General features: G+C 30.6%; 1 protein-coding gene across 1 annotated transcript in view; it reads left to right on the top strand.

Moving 5' to 3' along the window:
* Nucleotides 1-16141, top strand: part of dachs (unconventional myosin-IXb-like dachs) — a 130111-nt gene that overhangs the window by 74644 nt on the left and 39326 nt on the right. Inside the window, exons 4-5 of the mRNA XM_087151989.1 lie at nt 4909-5078; nt 7500-7674. Of these exons, the coding sequence (XP_087008115.1) occupies nt 4909-5078; nt 7500-7674 (345 nt within the window). The remainder of the gene's footprint in view (nt 1-4908; nt 5079-7499; nt 7675-16141) is intronic.

The raw sequence follows: 16141 nt of genomic DNA, 5'->3' as shown, positions 1-16141 counted from the left end.
AATGATGAGGTGTTACCGAAATGATGGTATGAAATTGACATTCTTTACTAGAGTCCCTGAATTAGACAGGCCGACTTATCATTTATTTTTGGAGCAAAGAGCTAACATAAGCACATAACATAACTAATACTAACATAACGTTAACTTGCGAATATGGGTGAAAGCCCTTATATAGCAAGACGGAAAAGAGAAAGACCTGGTACGTAAAACATTTCATTCCAGCATTTTTTTCGAAAAAAATTAAATATCTGTAACTATCAAGATTTCTTTTATAATTCTGGCATATATATAAAACTGCTTCTTTTCCAAGATAAAGTAGATATTGTTGAAAAATTTTAAAAAATTATAAGTAAACTCCTCCCCAAAATTAACTATAATTGAAATGGTTTTACTACCAGCCTTTCCTCCTTTCCGTCTCGCTTTCACCCCTGCTTGCGAACTTGTTTGCTCCAATATTGCTTGATAGGTCAGCTCTGATAGTATAGGAGCCTTACTCTTTACTATTACACGTATCACACCTTGTTTAAAAAGTACAATTCTGTAAAATAATAATAAAAATTTATCAACAAAAAAAACTCCGATAAGTCGAAAAATAAAAATTTAAACTAATATCCAAGATGGCGAGGTACGATGCTTTCAGAATGCACTATTAAAGATGTAATGTCGCACGAATAAATTTTAATGGTTGATTACAGATGATTTACAACAACAAAAGGAATAATTTCACATACATAAATTCTTCAAGACTAACATCAAGAAGAAAAATAACTTCATGTCATTTTTATCTATCCTTACATGAAACACAGAAAACTAAAACAATAACTCAATAACAAATTCCGGTGTACGGGACGAAATTGAATGCAAATGGAAATCGAAAGCAATAAACAAAAAAAGGAATAAATAAATAAAAGCATTCATCAGTAATAGAAAGTAGCTTTAATTTTAAGTATATTTTAGTTACGTTCTTTCAGGAAGGTGTGAGTTAGAGGTCAGGCATTTGCTTCTGAAGTTTTGCACGATCAGCCGGAAATCGTGACATCCACTAAGAGCCTGGTCGTGATACTGTGGTTGAATACTTTGCTTTCAGGCGGTCAAGGGCAACAGCGTAACTGATCGGCTAGTTTAATTTAAAGCCAACTATAAAAGTGCCTTTTAATACTTAATTAGGGAGATGCCTCACGATATGGGTTGAGCATAACACAGTTGTTATATCAGGCGTCAGATATCTGATGCTTACAAGTGATAAGTGTTACAGTTTGAACCAATCTCTGTAATCGCAAATGATTTGTAGAGTAGAGAAACGAGTGCGATTTGACCACCTTCGATGCTGCAAAGCACATGTGGTTTAAAAAAATGAAAGGGGCATCACTTCTTTGTCAAGGAAATTTTGTAGCTATAAAACTAGAAATAATTTTCATACACTTTTTGCTTATCTGATGCTTACAAGTGATAAGTGTTACAGTTTGAACCAATCTCTGTAATCACAAATGATTTGTAGAGTAGAGAAACAAGTGTGATTTGACCACCTTCGATACTGCAAAACACATATCGTTTAAAACAATGAAAAGGGCATCACTTGTTTGTCAGGGAAATTTTGTAGCTGTTAAACTAGAAATAATTTTAATACACTTTTTGCTTATCTTTTATGACACAGTTGTTATATCAGGTGTCAGATATATGATGCTACGCACGATAAGTGTTGCAGTTTGAACTAATCTCTGTAATGAGTTAATGACCAATGTTGAGTTAAGGACCAAGTGTGATTTGACCACCTTTGATACTACAAAACATGTATCTACCAAAAGAAAAACGCGTTTCTGTTTTCAAAGGAATATAGGTATAAAACAGGAAAACACTTTTTTTCTCTCTTTTAAATATGCATGTATATTATAAATTTTCATTCGAAGTTTAGTTGACGGACTCTGCGACGTTAAATCTTTGTACGATCATGCAGTCAGAAATATTTTCTTGCACTTTTTTTTTTGTTGTTGTTTAAGCCTGCTTTTGATTCAAAAACATGGACGTGGAATGCGAATTTGACGAAATGTATTGATGAAATTTAGAAATGAATCGTGTAATCTTACAATAGTTGGTTTATTCAATGAAAAAATAATTTTATTGGTTTTTGTTTAACATTATGGTTGTCTAATTGCACTAGTTCAGTGGTCGGCAAACTTTTTAGCCAAAGAGCCAAATATGAATATTACAATAATTTTTAAAACAAATTGGGAGCCAAATCTGCTTGTTTAGTAAACTTTTATTACACTAAATAAGTAGTACACTAAATAAAACTAAATTTCATACTTAATAAATATTTATTAATGCGAGCAATGTGCTTGCATCTCCTTGGAAAGTTTGAGTAAGTCAGGTTTGTATGCTGTTGTTTTTAATTTTAGGCATGATTCCAAGTTCTCATCAATAAGAGGACTTCTCAGTTTACTCTTGATAATGTTCATGCTTGAAAAAGATTGTTCGCATATATATGTAGAACCGAAAAGGTAAAGAACAGCAAACGCGAGCTTTTTCAGCTGATCGTAAGAGTCAGGAATACTATTCCAAGCGTTGAATATGATCATGTCTTCCTTCTCCAGGTCATTCAAAGCAGACCACTTGTGTTGTGATGCCAATTTGTACCCAGACTCCTTTAGAAAAAGTATGCACGCATGCTTGTGGTACCTTTGTATCACACCGGAGTACCCCAAAAACATACGAACAATTTCAGCCTGTAGCTTGTACGTGGTTTGTGTTTACGTTTACGAAAACTAATAAACTTTAACTCGATGTTCGTTACGTATTTTTACTACAATATAAAATTTTAATTACCTATCTACCTTATTTATTACCTTTTAATTTAAACAAAAAATTATACATGTTCTCGATTTATAGAAGAATTTTAATTTATCAAAATAAGATGTAATTTTTTTCTTAACAAGTTTTTTTTAAAATGAAAATATTATTGCGCCTTCCGTGGACATTTGTGCCAGAGGCGCACTTAAGAAGCCAAAGAGCCACATGCGGCTCCGGAGCCGCACTTTGCCGACCACTGCACTAGTTCCATAAGAAACTAGATATATTTTCACTATTTTAAAATTATAAATTATATTTATATTAACTATATTGACTAAGTTAACCCATTCGCGCCGACTGTCGCAAATACGTGCCAGCATAAAACCGTATCAATCAGGGTAAAAAGATAAAACTGGTAATCAAAGTATTTCTTTAGCAGTTTAGTTGTGGGCGGAATTATAATTGTTTGATTAATTTAATTCACCATTACTTTGTTCAAAATAAAACTAGTTATACTTTGAATTAACATTGATTATATATACGATTAAACTAACAATAATTAAAGTAAAAGCAAAGTAAAGCAAAGTAAGTCTGTCAAATTAGCAACGACTACATTTAAGTTACCGTTTTTTATTTAATTACAACTTGATTCTGATTTTGTACGAGTGCTTTTCTGAATCACCCGTCCCCAAGGGGTTAAAGGAAGTTAAATAATCAATAGAAGTTCAATAATATTTTTTTTTAAATATTAATAATAATATGTTCTATTCTTTATCGCGGAATTCGTCAAAATCTGTGAACTGCCAAATTTTTCTGTTCACAGATTCACAGTTTTACGAAAAACAAAGCATCTTGAATCGCATGCCACAGCAGCTTTAAAAAGATAATCTACGTCCATTGTAAATGTTTGTATTGATTTTGTGGTCAAATTTAAAATGATATTCCCTTACGTTAACGGTGTAAAATTTCTTATTAGGGAGATTTCGCACTTTCACTTTAGCTTCCGTACGTAAGATTGAAGGAACAGCGCATGCCCCGATAATGAAAGATGCTACGTATCTTTCAGTAGTACTTTTTAAGAGAAAGTTCAAAACAATAAGGGGCTATCCACAAATTGCATCGTGCATTATAAAACAAGCTTTATTAAAAATGAGACCGGCATTATGGGGGATCATCCCCCATAGAAGTATGTTTTCTTTTGCAAGTTTTCTTTTTCTATACCATCAAAGTTAGTTTCCGGACGATTATTGTAAGGTATTATCATTTGTTATTAAATGTTGTCTGATGATATAAAATAAAATTCGTGAAAACCCGTTTCGAGCTTTCTTTTGAAAAGTACGAAAACTGCTTCGAAAGTTGAGTGATATTTTTTGGATTTTTAAGATCTTCAAATAAAATATTTTGTATTAGTTGCCAAATACGATTCACTACAAAATTATAAGAAAACTTTTTAAAATTTTTCAGTGCATGTGCAGTATACAAGAACAAAATAACTCATAACTTGCGCAGTTTTTGAAGAATTTTTTTTTAAATCGACAATTTCGTAATTAATCTTAAATTCTCCAAAAAATTTTTGTTGAATTAACGAAAAACCGTAAGGTGAGAAATTATTTTTTTATAAAGATGTTCATATCTCCATAAATATTTATACTTTTATTACTCTAGTTTTAGGGAACTTTATACAGTTATTAAAAATTGTAACTAAAGTAATAAAAGTTACAAGTTTTTTGTTTGATTTTTTGGGGTAAGGCGTTCAAAAATACTTGTTTTCTTTCGTAATTTAAAAAAAAAAAGTGAAAAAATTAAAAGTGTCTCATTATCGTAAGGTAGTGTATATATATATATATATATATATATATATATATATATATATATATATATATATACACTACCTTACGATAATGAGACACTATATGTATATATATATATATATATATATATATATATACATTAAGTTCTATTATGTACTAGATATATAATATTTTCTTAAAATCAACTTCGAAAGATCTCCTCTTTACGTCACTTCTAGCATTAGGTTCTCTAAATTGTATTTATGGAGAATAATTATTATTATATTATAGAACGTAATGAATCTCGACCTTTTTTGTTTTCTATTTGTAGACGAATGTGGGTCCTATCTTGCTCTCTGTGAATCCTTACCAAGACGTGGGGAATCCCCTGACCCTGAGCAGTGCTCATGCCGCATCTCGGTGTCCACAACTGCTGAGGGTCGTCCACGAAGCTGTCCGCCAACAAAGTGAAACCGGTTATCCTCAAGCCATCATTCTCAGGTGGGTACTCATCATTTCATTCACAAATAACGAGATGCTCTTCCAGAGTGAATTCAAACAACAAATCAATGGCTCACGTTTTCTCCTATAAAATCCTTCATTGGAATAATATTTTCCTGAACAAAATATAACATTAATAGATAAATACAATTGTTATCTTAAAAATAAATTTATGTTTAAAACGAACTTAAGGGAGCTTAACTAGTAAAAACAAGTCTTGTTAATAGTAAAAATTTTTTTTAATTCTACCCTCTTTTCTTTCTTTAGCAAAAATTGGGAGCCTGGGACGCGCAGCGGCCCCTAACCCATACATCGTGAAATTATATACAATGATTTAAAGACATTTTGATTTAAGCAACATTATGGTGGCTTTAAATTCTACCCTTCATCAAATACGGAATTTATGTACGTTCAGAAAATAACTTTCTTAGTGGTTGCACAAGTGTTACAATATTAAGATTTATTTTGTAGATACAAGATAGTTTTATCTGCCATAACACATTATTAAAATGATTATTTATATTTTGGGACCAAATATCAGCATTTAATTAGGGTTTGTTATTTTTTTCAGGGATCATATGCACTTGGGAAAAAAATTTTGAAACTAGTATCAATTTTCCTAATACATAGATTCCACTATCAAATTGAAATTTCATATATATATATATATATATATATATATATATATATATATATATATATATATATATATATATATATATATATATATATATATATATATATATATATATATATATATATATATATATATATATATATATATATATATATATGCTACAAAATAGCTACATAATGCTACAAAAAAATTATATTGCTATTACTGCCACTTTATAATTTTTTCCAAGGTGCGTAGCGTACGAGCTCTGTTGTTAGGAAATTTAAAAAGTGGTGCTAAAGTAAATAAATTCTAATAAGGAAGTTACAATTTTCCTCTTATAAGCACTTTTTTTTAAAATTAGAACTTCGATTCTCCATATTTTGCGTCGAGATTTATTTTAAAATATTAAGCATGCCAACTGCTCCGCTTTCGGCAAAAGATTTTATAAGGCTGTAGCAAGTAAGAACAAAATTTTACTTAATCGCGTTAAATTTCGCCACCACTTTAAAAGGCTATCTAAGAAATAAATCAAATAAAGCGTCATTTTATTAAAATATTTAAATGTTGAGGTGAGCAACAAAGATTTGAAAGAAATTTAATGACCCAGGAATCAACCGAAATGAAATTCTATTACAAGCAAAACTGTTTCCACAGTGCGGAGCAAGTTATCATTTACATTAGCGTTAAATACAAACGTAACTAAAACATTTTGTTTTCGTACTTTTACAATCACTTTTAAAATGTTTTATAGACTGTAAGATTCCTGTTTAATGCTTCAATAATGGCTAAACCTAAAAAGTGGTCTATATATAAAAAGTTCCATTACGAGAAAAGAGGTAGTTCATATTTGTTACAGGGACTGCCACAGGCGACTATAAATGCAAAAAGTGGTAGAAACTTAATTCATTTTTATTTATTATAAGCTCTTTAGTTAGGCAATAGTAACTACCACTAAGACTTAAATTTCAAATTATTCATATTTAAAGTAAAAGCATTCTTCGAATTCAGTTTTAATAGTAAACTTGAAAAAATATGTTACAAAAAGTTGCTAATTTTAATCTCTCTTAACCGGTTAAGCCCAGCATCATATATTTAGGACAGTTCCTTTATCAAAGACATTCATTGTGAAGGAAAACATTTTTCAGTGTTTTCATTTATGTGGTTGAATTAAAACATTCTCAGATACCATGATGATTTAGTTATTTCTGATTAGATCTAGAATTATAAGGAGCTAGTACTTTTTGATCTATCAAAGACTTTTTGAATGCTCTAACAGTAGAAAAAACAATTAATTTCAATAATATATTATACCACGTTTTCCATAAAACCACTTTTTGTATCATTTCATTATATAAATTCTGTACAAAACAGATTAATAAAACTTTGAAATCGATTAGTCACCACTATTTACATTTTTAGTCGCCCGTGGCAACCCTGTGTTTACACAAAGATGAATTTTCCGTGCTTTGATTTATATCATTGATACTTTGCTGTAGATAGAACTACCTTGTTGACCGTCTTTTGAGGATGGTTCTTTTTTTCCTACAAAAAAGTATTCCCGAATAATTTAAGGAAAATAATAGATTAACCCCTCCCGGAAACCAGCTATTAATGAAACTGTTTTGCCAACCAGTTTTTCTTCATTTCAATCTCGTTTTTACCACTGTTCCAGAATGTGACCACCTTGGCTAGGCACCAAAAGAACATAATCAGTTGGTTTTTTCATTAAAGCGCTCTATAACACTTTGTTCTTACTATTTGAAATCTTTACTTTTACATGAATTATATGCTTTTTTTTCTAGTGGGGAAAGTGGTAGCGGCAAAACATATTCTTCAATGTTGCTGCTACGGCAACTGTTTGATGTTGCCGGTGGTGGGCCGGAGACGGATGCCTTCAAGCATCTGGCTGCAGCCTTTACAGTGCTCAGGTCACTGGGCAGTGCCAAAACTGCCAACAACTCTGAATCTAGTCGAATCGTAAGTATTTCATTTCCCCCTCATATTAATCGAAATTAAATCAGCTCAACTATATATAACCATGATTACAGTCGAACCTCGTTAAAGCGAAATCGGAAGGGACTATCATAATTATTTCATGTTAACCGAATTTTGTTTTATCCGATACATCATGAAAACAATTTATTACTTATTATTAATGCATGTTATGTACTACATTATGAACCAAGCAAATTAAAATAAGCTTAAAAGTTTTAACAACTTTATAAAATAATTTTATTTATTTGCCCATCTGCTACTTCTAACAAAGAAAGAAAATAGAAAAAGCCTCAAAATGAAATAATTGGGATTTTATTCACATGCTTATTATTTTTGCAGTGTCCAGTTTCCCTTCATGTTAACACGTTGAATGCCACGTTAGTTTTACATGGCTTGCTCGTCTGGCCATTCGGTAAATAACTACAAACTAAATTTGCAAATATTAGACAGATTTTGCTAGTTTATGAAAAGGTTTAGCATGATATATTCTGAAATGAGAGTGCATGATTCTAAGAAAAGTGGTGAATTATAAAAGTCCACGAATTCTTTAGAAATAGTGGTGGATAAAAATCTACTAAATTGAATTTATTAAACCAGGAATCGCAATTGATAAACTACCACATGAAAATATTTATTCGCTGTACGGAGCAAGTTGACATCTCTGTGTGTATATAAATAAAACTATTTTTGCGCGTTCTGTAATTTCTTCAAACCATTTTAGTAACGATAATAATATTTAAAAAAATTTTAAAAATTTACTCGAATTATGTGTTTTTAATAATCTTGGCTTCACCGGTGACCCCTGTGGAGCTTCGAACAAACTCAGTGCCGGTCGGTCTCTGGTGACCCCCATGGCATTCAACGTGTTAAGCGATGATCAGCTGGAAAACTTACTGTTCAATATGTAAAATACAACAATAATTGATTGCTGGCTCACGAAACTAAACATGTGTTTCATGTAAAGTGATATTTCACATTAAGCGGTTTCGCGTTAATGACGTTCGGCTGCATTGAGTCGCACGAAACTAAATGCGACGCAGATTGTACTTTGCGTTTAAAGATCACGACAGCCAATTCTTACGTTAGTAAAATTGTATAAAATATCCCGTACATTGTGTACACGAATTAAAGTGCCTAGTTGATGAAGGTTCTAAATGATATCCTAGAAAAAATTTGAAGGTTCTCAAGAGAAAATCTTATTTTGATCTTATTTAAATAAACAAGCGGAATTTAATTTTGCCACATCTTTAAATTCCACCGACCTCACCTGATGAAGGTACCGAGAAACAGTCTTTGAATGTTTTTAGAGTGGAAGAAGGTTTCAAGTGCAATTAACAACAAACAGTCACGCATCGATTTTTCATCAATTTAAGAGCTTAGTAGATGAAGGTAGTGCGAAATGATATTTTAAAAAAAATTCTGCACAAGAGATCTTAATTTGGTCTTATTTAACTTCATAATTTCATTTGGCCACGTCTTTAAATTTTGATGATCCCAGTGGATTAAGTTACCAATTGACAATCTTTGAGTGTTTTTTAAGTAGAAAGCTCAAGGTGCATTTAACAGCAAAATTGAAGCATTGATTTTTCAACGATTGAAGAACTTAGTGGATAAAGGTTTTAAATGATACTTAAAATAAAAATAATAAATAAATAAATAAAAATTTAAAAAAAGTGAGAATTTTTAAAGAAAACTCTTAAGAGAGCGCTATACCCCTATTGAAACTCTTCATCGCAAAATTTCTTTTACATAAATAACTTTCTTTTAAAAAAGAAAAATAATATAAAAAAAAAGTAAGTTCTGGTAAAACATAGAGTAAACCATGAAGTTTCGAATGCTGTAAAAATGTTGTCAAATTATGAAAATGTTAAAAATTTATTGCATGATACTTTTTTTTTAAAAAGAAAAATCATATTAAAAAAAAGTAAGTTCTGGTAAAACATAGAGTGAACCATGAAGTTTCAAATGCTGTAAAAATGTTGTCAAATTATCAAAATTTTAATAATTTATTGCATGATACTTTTTTTTTTAAAAGAAAAATAATATTAAAAAAAAAGGTAATTTCTGGTAAAACATAAAGTAAACCATGAAGTTTCAAATGCTGTAAAAATGTTGTCAAATTATCAAAATGTTAATAATTTATTGCATGATACTTTCCTCAGCGCATAATCCTGGCATAACTTGCTTGGATTTTGATATTTCGAAAGCATTTCTTCATCATCCGAAACTTCTTGGTTATTCTTCGAAGTTTTACCTGAATTTACTTTTCTCTAAACTTTTTCTTTTTTAAAAGAAGGAAAGAAAAAGAAGGAATGAAAAAAAAAATAAAAATAGGTGGTGTACTAAGTATTAAGTTGTACCAAGATATTTTAAGTTGGCCAGATTTCAAAATTTAGATGACCTCAGAGGATGAAGATTCCAAGTAAAATATTTGAGCGATTCAAAATAATTTCTCTATATGAATAGCTGCTCATTTTGAAAAATTACAACAATCATCTAAAGTCGTTGATTTTTTTTTTAATAAAAAAAGAAAGAAATTGAATTTAATCAAGTGATTACAGTTTCGGCGATAATTGCAAACCTACCATCAAAATCATCTATATTAACCATCGAAACAAATTGACAATGATGATTAATATAGCCCTCTTCTTCAAAACAGAAAGATCATTACATTGTCAATGACATTGAATTAACCATGGATCATTAAAATTATAATTTGTCGGTACTTTTATTTAAAGCTTTAGTGATATTCTTAAATAAAGAAACGATTATCCCGTATCATTTTGGCAAAATAAATCGTCGAATCAAAGCATTATTTTAGACACCAGGAAAATTGCAATGCCTGAGCAGACCATTATCTCGAGTTTTAATTAATGGATTAAAGTGTAACAGGCGTGGTACGTAAATTAAACGCAAGTTTTTTTTATTAATCGGTTTTGCAGACCTCTCCTCCCCCCCTACTTGTTTTTTGGTGTAATTCATTATACCCATAATACGCCATGAAGAAATTGAAAAAAAAAATCGTAGATCATCGACTTTGATCGGAAAAATATCTAAATAAGCTAATTTAAATTTAAATTGCTGTTTATTAATTGTTATCCGTGATCGCTGCTTGGCACAAATTTATATTGTTATTGATGATAGGATAAATCCATTTATTATAAGAAGATGACAGTATAGATCTTGTTTCTTGTGAGACACTTTTGAACTATAGATCCACTTTACTTGAGACAATTTTTACAGTCAAAGTTCTAATCTGCATCTAAATTAGATGAAAGAAGATTTTACATCATGTGAGACACGTTTCAACGATACATTAATTTTACTCCGTACAATTGTTTTCGTCTCCGTTCTATCTAAAACAGACATTATTTATCGTGAAACTTAAACTTCATATCCAATTTACTAAGTGTAATTGTTACAGTTTCAGCTATAAACTGCTTTAAAATTCGATAAAAAAAGATTAATTAAAAAAAAAAAGTTTCAAGTATCAATTCATTTTACTAAGTGCAAATGTTACAGTTTCTGCTCTACTCTTGGATTAGAGACCATGATTTCTGCGAGAAACTTCAAAAAGTAGTATTTAAAATTATAACTATCTTGTTTTAGTCTGATTTTTTAATCCGAAAAACATTCAAAAATATATAATAGCTTTTTTTATTTGCTCGTAACATTGTTTCTTTGATGTATGTTTAATCTTAATTTATAGATATGTAAACTTTAACTGAAAAATGAAAATTATCAAATTAATTCTGCTTTCAAAATTTCTAAAATTGTACTCCTAACCATAAAATTTCGCAAAAAAATATTAAACGAAATAAACGTTAAAGGAAAGCATGCTGGTCAATAATTGTTTTTTTTATTTATTTAATTATTCTAGTTATTTTATTTTGAACGTTTGGAGTGCCTTAACGAGTAAGTTAAATTCAAAATTAGTTAGCAAGACGCACGGAAAAATTGGTGGGCTTATGGTTTTTATTAAGACTGGTCACAGATTTTCACAATTTCATAACCACATTGAACAAAAAGTTTCCTCCACATCTGAAAATATGACACAATTATATCAAAGTAAAATTATTCTCAATTTTTCTGTAGTTTAATTCAATGAATGGGAAGAACTATTTAAATGGTAATTCATCTTTTCCAAACGCTTGTACTTTTCAACCTTTTCAGATCGAAGAAGAATTTTTATCTTTCTTTCGAAATATGTAATTTTTTTTCTTCAGTTATAAGCTACTACTTCTCATAACTCCTTCGTATCATAATCCTATGACCCTTAAATCATTAATCACTTTCTTTAAATTGGAAATGAATTTTTTTCCGTCATCTCTCAACACTTTTACCTTGAACGGCAACTTTTTCTCTGGAAACACGACCCGATATTTGTCATCCAACATCTTCTGCATGAAAGATTAAAAAAGTGTCCCCGTGTTGCCTACAATTTAACTATCGTCATATCGATCTTTAATGACCGATACGGATTCCATGCGGGGCTCCGGCTGCGTTCCTTCGAATCAATCATGGGGAGGCTCTCAATTCGGTTCATTTAATAATTATTGAGCACCAGTAATTAAGCCGTGAGTTATACTACACCTTTCTGGTTTTTACCGAGCCTCCAGTCACCCGAAAGATGACAATGACATACGTGCTGGAGGTTGAGTCAGCACATCAGATGAATACAAATAAACGAAAGACCAATAAATGAAAACAACTTTGATTTGGAAATTGGCAAAAGAAATCTTATTCGGAATGCTTAGGGACAGGAACTCCGGCTTCTGGTCATTGGCTCTGAGAGAACCTCAGGGCACGTCAATCAAATGGATACGCCCATCACTTACTAAGAACCAATCCAATCAAAATACCATTTCGGCGTGGGCGACGAGTTTAAGAGAAATTGCTGAAAATTAATATTTAGTAACTGTTTATCAGGTGGACGTTTTTTTTCTTTCTTTTTTTTTAAAGATGGTACCGGAAGACTCCGCAGATAGTGGTCATGGTATCTGCGGTTGATATCATGAAGATATACGCCCTTGTGTTCATTATAATACTTATACATTTTGAGAAGCTTTTAAACGCTGACTCTTGGGAGGGGGGGGGGAATTATTCTTAAATCTTAGAACGATGATTATATATCTGGTACTTGACCGTAAAGCTCATAGCCATCAGAATCCCGTTAATCGACGGGTTTCAAGGTTTGTGCATTCGATGGTTCGCAGAAGTAAACAAAAAGAAATTTATAACAATCACATGCGTGAATTTTTTTTTTTTTCATCTTAGAATTAAACTCTTATGAAGGTTAAAAAAAAAGTTAGAAGTTTTCAACTTCATATTTAGGATTTTATAATTCATCCTGATTATGCGCGTAGATATAATTTTAAAAATCGTTTAGTGCCTGAAATTACAGTTTTTACAACAGCCAGTTTACTACCAATTTTCCTGTTGGCAGTAGTATACAATAGTTAAAGTGCTGGCAGTTGTCGTAGTCAGCAGTAGTATACAAAAAAGAATTTATAACAATCAACTTTCCGAGTTCTTTCATTTTAGAATCTGCCGCATTCTTTTTGTGTGATATTTGTCCCTTTAACCCCTTAGGGACGGGTGATTCTGAAAAGCATTCGTACAAAATCAGAGTCAAGTTGCAATTGAATAAAAAACGGTAACTTAAATGTAGTCGTTACTAATTTGACAGACTTACTTTGCTTTTATTTTAATTATTGTTAGTTTAATAATATTTATAATCACTGTTAATTCAAAGTATAACTAAATAGTTTTATTTTGAACAAAGTAATGGTGAATTAAATAAATCAAACAATTATAACTCCGCCCACAAATAAACTGCTAAAGAAATACTTTGATTACCAGTTTTATCTTTTCACCCTGATTGATACGGTTTTTTGCTGTCACGTATTTGTGACAGTCGGCGCGAAAGGGTTAAAAATTGTCTCTGGCTTCTTTTTTTCTCAACTGCCTTTTCTTTTTAAGCACTTTTTAGATTTGAGTCTCTCAGGATTTAACCATTTGATCCTGAGAATGTTAGAAGATTCTTCAACAGGATGAATTATTAGATCATTTATCACCAGATTTCAAGGTTTATCCATTTTGTGACAAAAATACATAAAAAGAAACTCATAATAATCGATTTCGTGAATTTTTTCTGCCTTGAAATTTGAATCATGCTTCTAAAAGTAATTAAATAAAAATCAAAGTATTTTTCAATTTTATATTTGCCAAAATTTTACATTTGATTCCGGAAAAGCGAGAAGGGTTTTCATCAATATATATTTTTTAAAAAAATCGTTCATCGGGTTTATGCAGCTAAGGTTTAACAAAAGCATGCGAAAAGAAATATATAACAAACAAATCAAAGTTATATGCTTCCCTAGAAATGTGAGATAAGCTTAGAATTTGCTCCCTTTTACCCCCACTACTGAAATTAATTAAGGGTTATTTGTATACCGAAAAGATACAAAACAGGTAATAAAACCATTTCCTGACTAGCTTGTTTTTGGAAACCTTGACTACCAAGACATATTAAAAGTTATAATGCACGTAGTTATAATGCACGTTGTTAATAAGTCTTGGTAATCACGGATATTTGTCCCTTGCGAAAACAAGCTAGAAAGAAGATGATCTACCGTGAAAAAGAAGAAAGAAAAAAATCCACCATGCGGCACTTACGTAGTTTTTTCGATTGCACACAGAATACTCATACTCATATGTGTTGGTTATCTTAGCATCAGCCCCGCTAGGGGCTCCAACTAATTCATCTGAGTGGAAATAAATAATAAATCGCCGAAGCGCAACTGAGAGGTGAAATGCACACAGAATAAGTTACTTTGGCTTATTATATGCGTTTCAATTATTAATATGTAGTGGTCTACAAAATTCTTTAAATTCGAATTCAGTTAAGGAAAAAATAATACTTTACTTTTGCTACAGTTGAGAAAATTTTTTCCTGGTACCACGGAAATTTCGTAGTAGTCGGAGGACATGTTCACAGGACCTAGTGTCAAATTTCCTATGGATATAATGTAGCTATATTGTTAAAATAATCTGTAAAACCTAGAGTTTTTTTTTTTTTGGACCGTTTTTTCAGAAAATAAATAAATAAGTACTAGAACAAGTGTTTTATTATTGTGATTTATACAAACAAGTGATTTCGATCTAGTTTAATAATATTAAGTCTACCGGAAATTTCTGTCCGCGAAAGTGCACGCCTCATTTTACATTAATGCAAAAGGTTTTTTTTGCGAATGAAAGTGCAAGGGTAATTACTGTTAAACTAAATGGTAATGTTCTAGCTTAAAGGGCATGTGCAAACATATTCCCACTTGTTACGAAAGTTTCTGTCAGAACGAGGAAAATCGAAGTATGAGAATAAAAAGGGGAACTGAATTTTTTGATTTTCGTCCAAATATCTCGATTCGGTAATATCTTTCAAAACATTCGAGATATACAGGGGGTGGATAAAACAATGGAAACACATCTATACTAACTCATCTTTTCATATATTTCTCAAGAAATACTTAGAAAACTATTTTAAGTGTTTAGGTTATGCGATTTCTTATACGTATCAATAAAGTTTAAAGCTTTTAGGGGTTTGAGGGACCGGTAACAAATTGCGAAGTTTTTGAACACCCTATGCCAAAAAAGACAGTGATATGCTTGCAACTTATGTCAATAAAAAACTAATTTTTTTGATTTACGTTTTTTTACTATATCTTTTGAAATATTCAACAGCATCAAAACAAAACTTTTAAAGTAATTTTTACTAGATGAAAATATCATTTTAAAATTTGAAGGAAAAAAATTCGTTAAAAATTGCGCAAAACATAAGTATTTAAAGCAATCCTTTTATACTGCTCTTGCGCATAAAACATTTAAATTTTTATTTCTTCATAAATTTGCTTTGAATGATATTTGATAATTTCTAAAAGCCGTCCGATTCGAATATCTTGAAAATGTAAAAAGTTTCTAGCGATTTTATAAGAAGTTTTTGTAAAAATTGGGAAAAAAAAGTTCTGAATGGTAAGGGGTTTTCCACAAATTTAATTTTGTACTATAAACAAGATTTATTAAAAATAACATCGATATTATATAGGACCACACCTATTAAATAACGCTTTATTTCATATGTTTTATTTCCTATTAACATCGCATTTCGTTGCCTGGATCATCATTTTAGGATGTTATCATTGGTTATTAAATTTTGTTTTATATTGCAAAATGGTATTTGTGGAAAACCCTTCATTATTTATAGCTTTAATTTAAGAAAAAAAGTACAAAAGCTACTAAGAAATTTACAAGAAACTTTTTACATTTTCCGGATTTTCAAACCGTTTTTTTTTTTTTTTTTTTTTTTTTTTCCTGCACTGAGTTGCCAAATACGATTCTAAATAATATTATGAAAAAATTATGTTCTCCGCGCATTGACTGTCTCGTTAAACCC

Source organism: Parasteatoda tepidariorum, chromosome 9, assembly GCF_982258835.1.
Source record: "Parasteatoda tepidariorum strain Cologne lab strain chromosome 9, Ptep-v5.0, whole genome shotgun sequence".
Taxonomy (NCBI): domain Eukaryota; kingdom Metazoa; phylum Arthropoda; class Arachnida; order Araneae; family Theridiidae; genus Parasteatoda; species Parasteatoda tepidariorum.
Note: the sequence above shows the minus strand (reverse complement) of the source record. Positions and strands in the feature narration are given on the sequence as shown.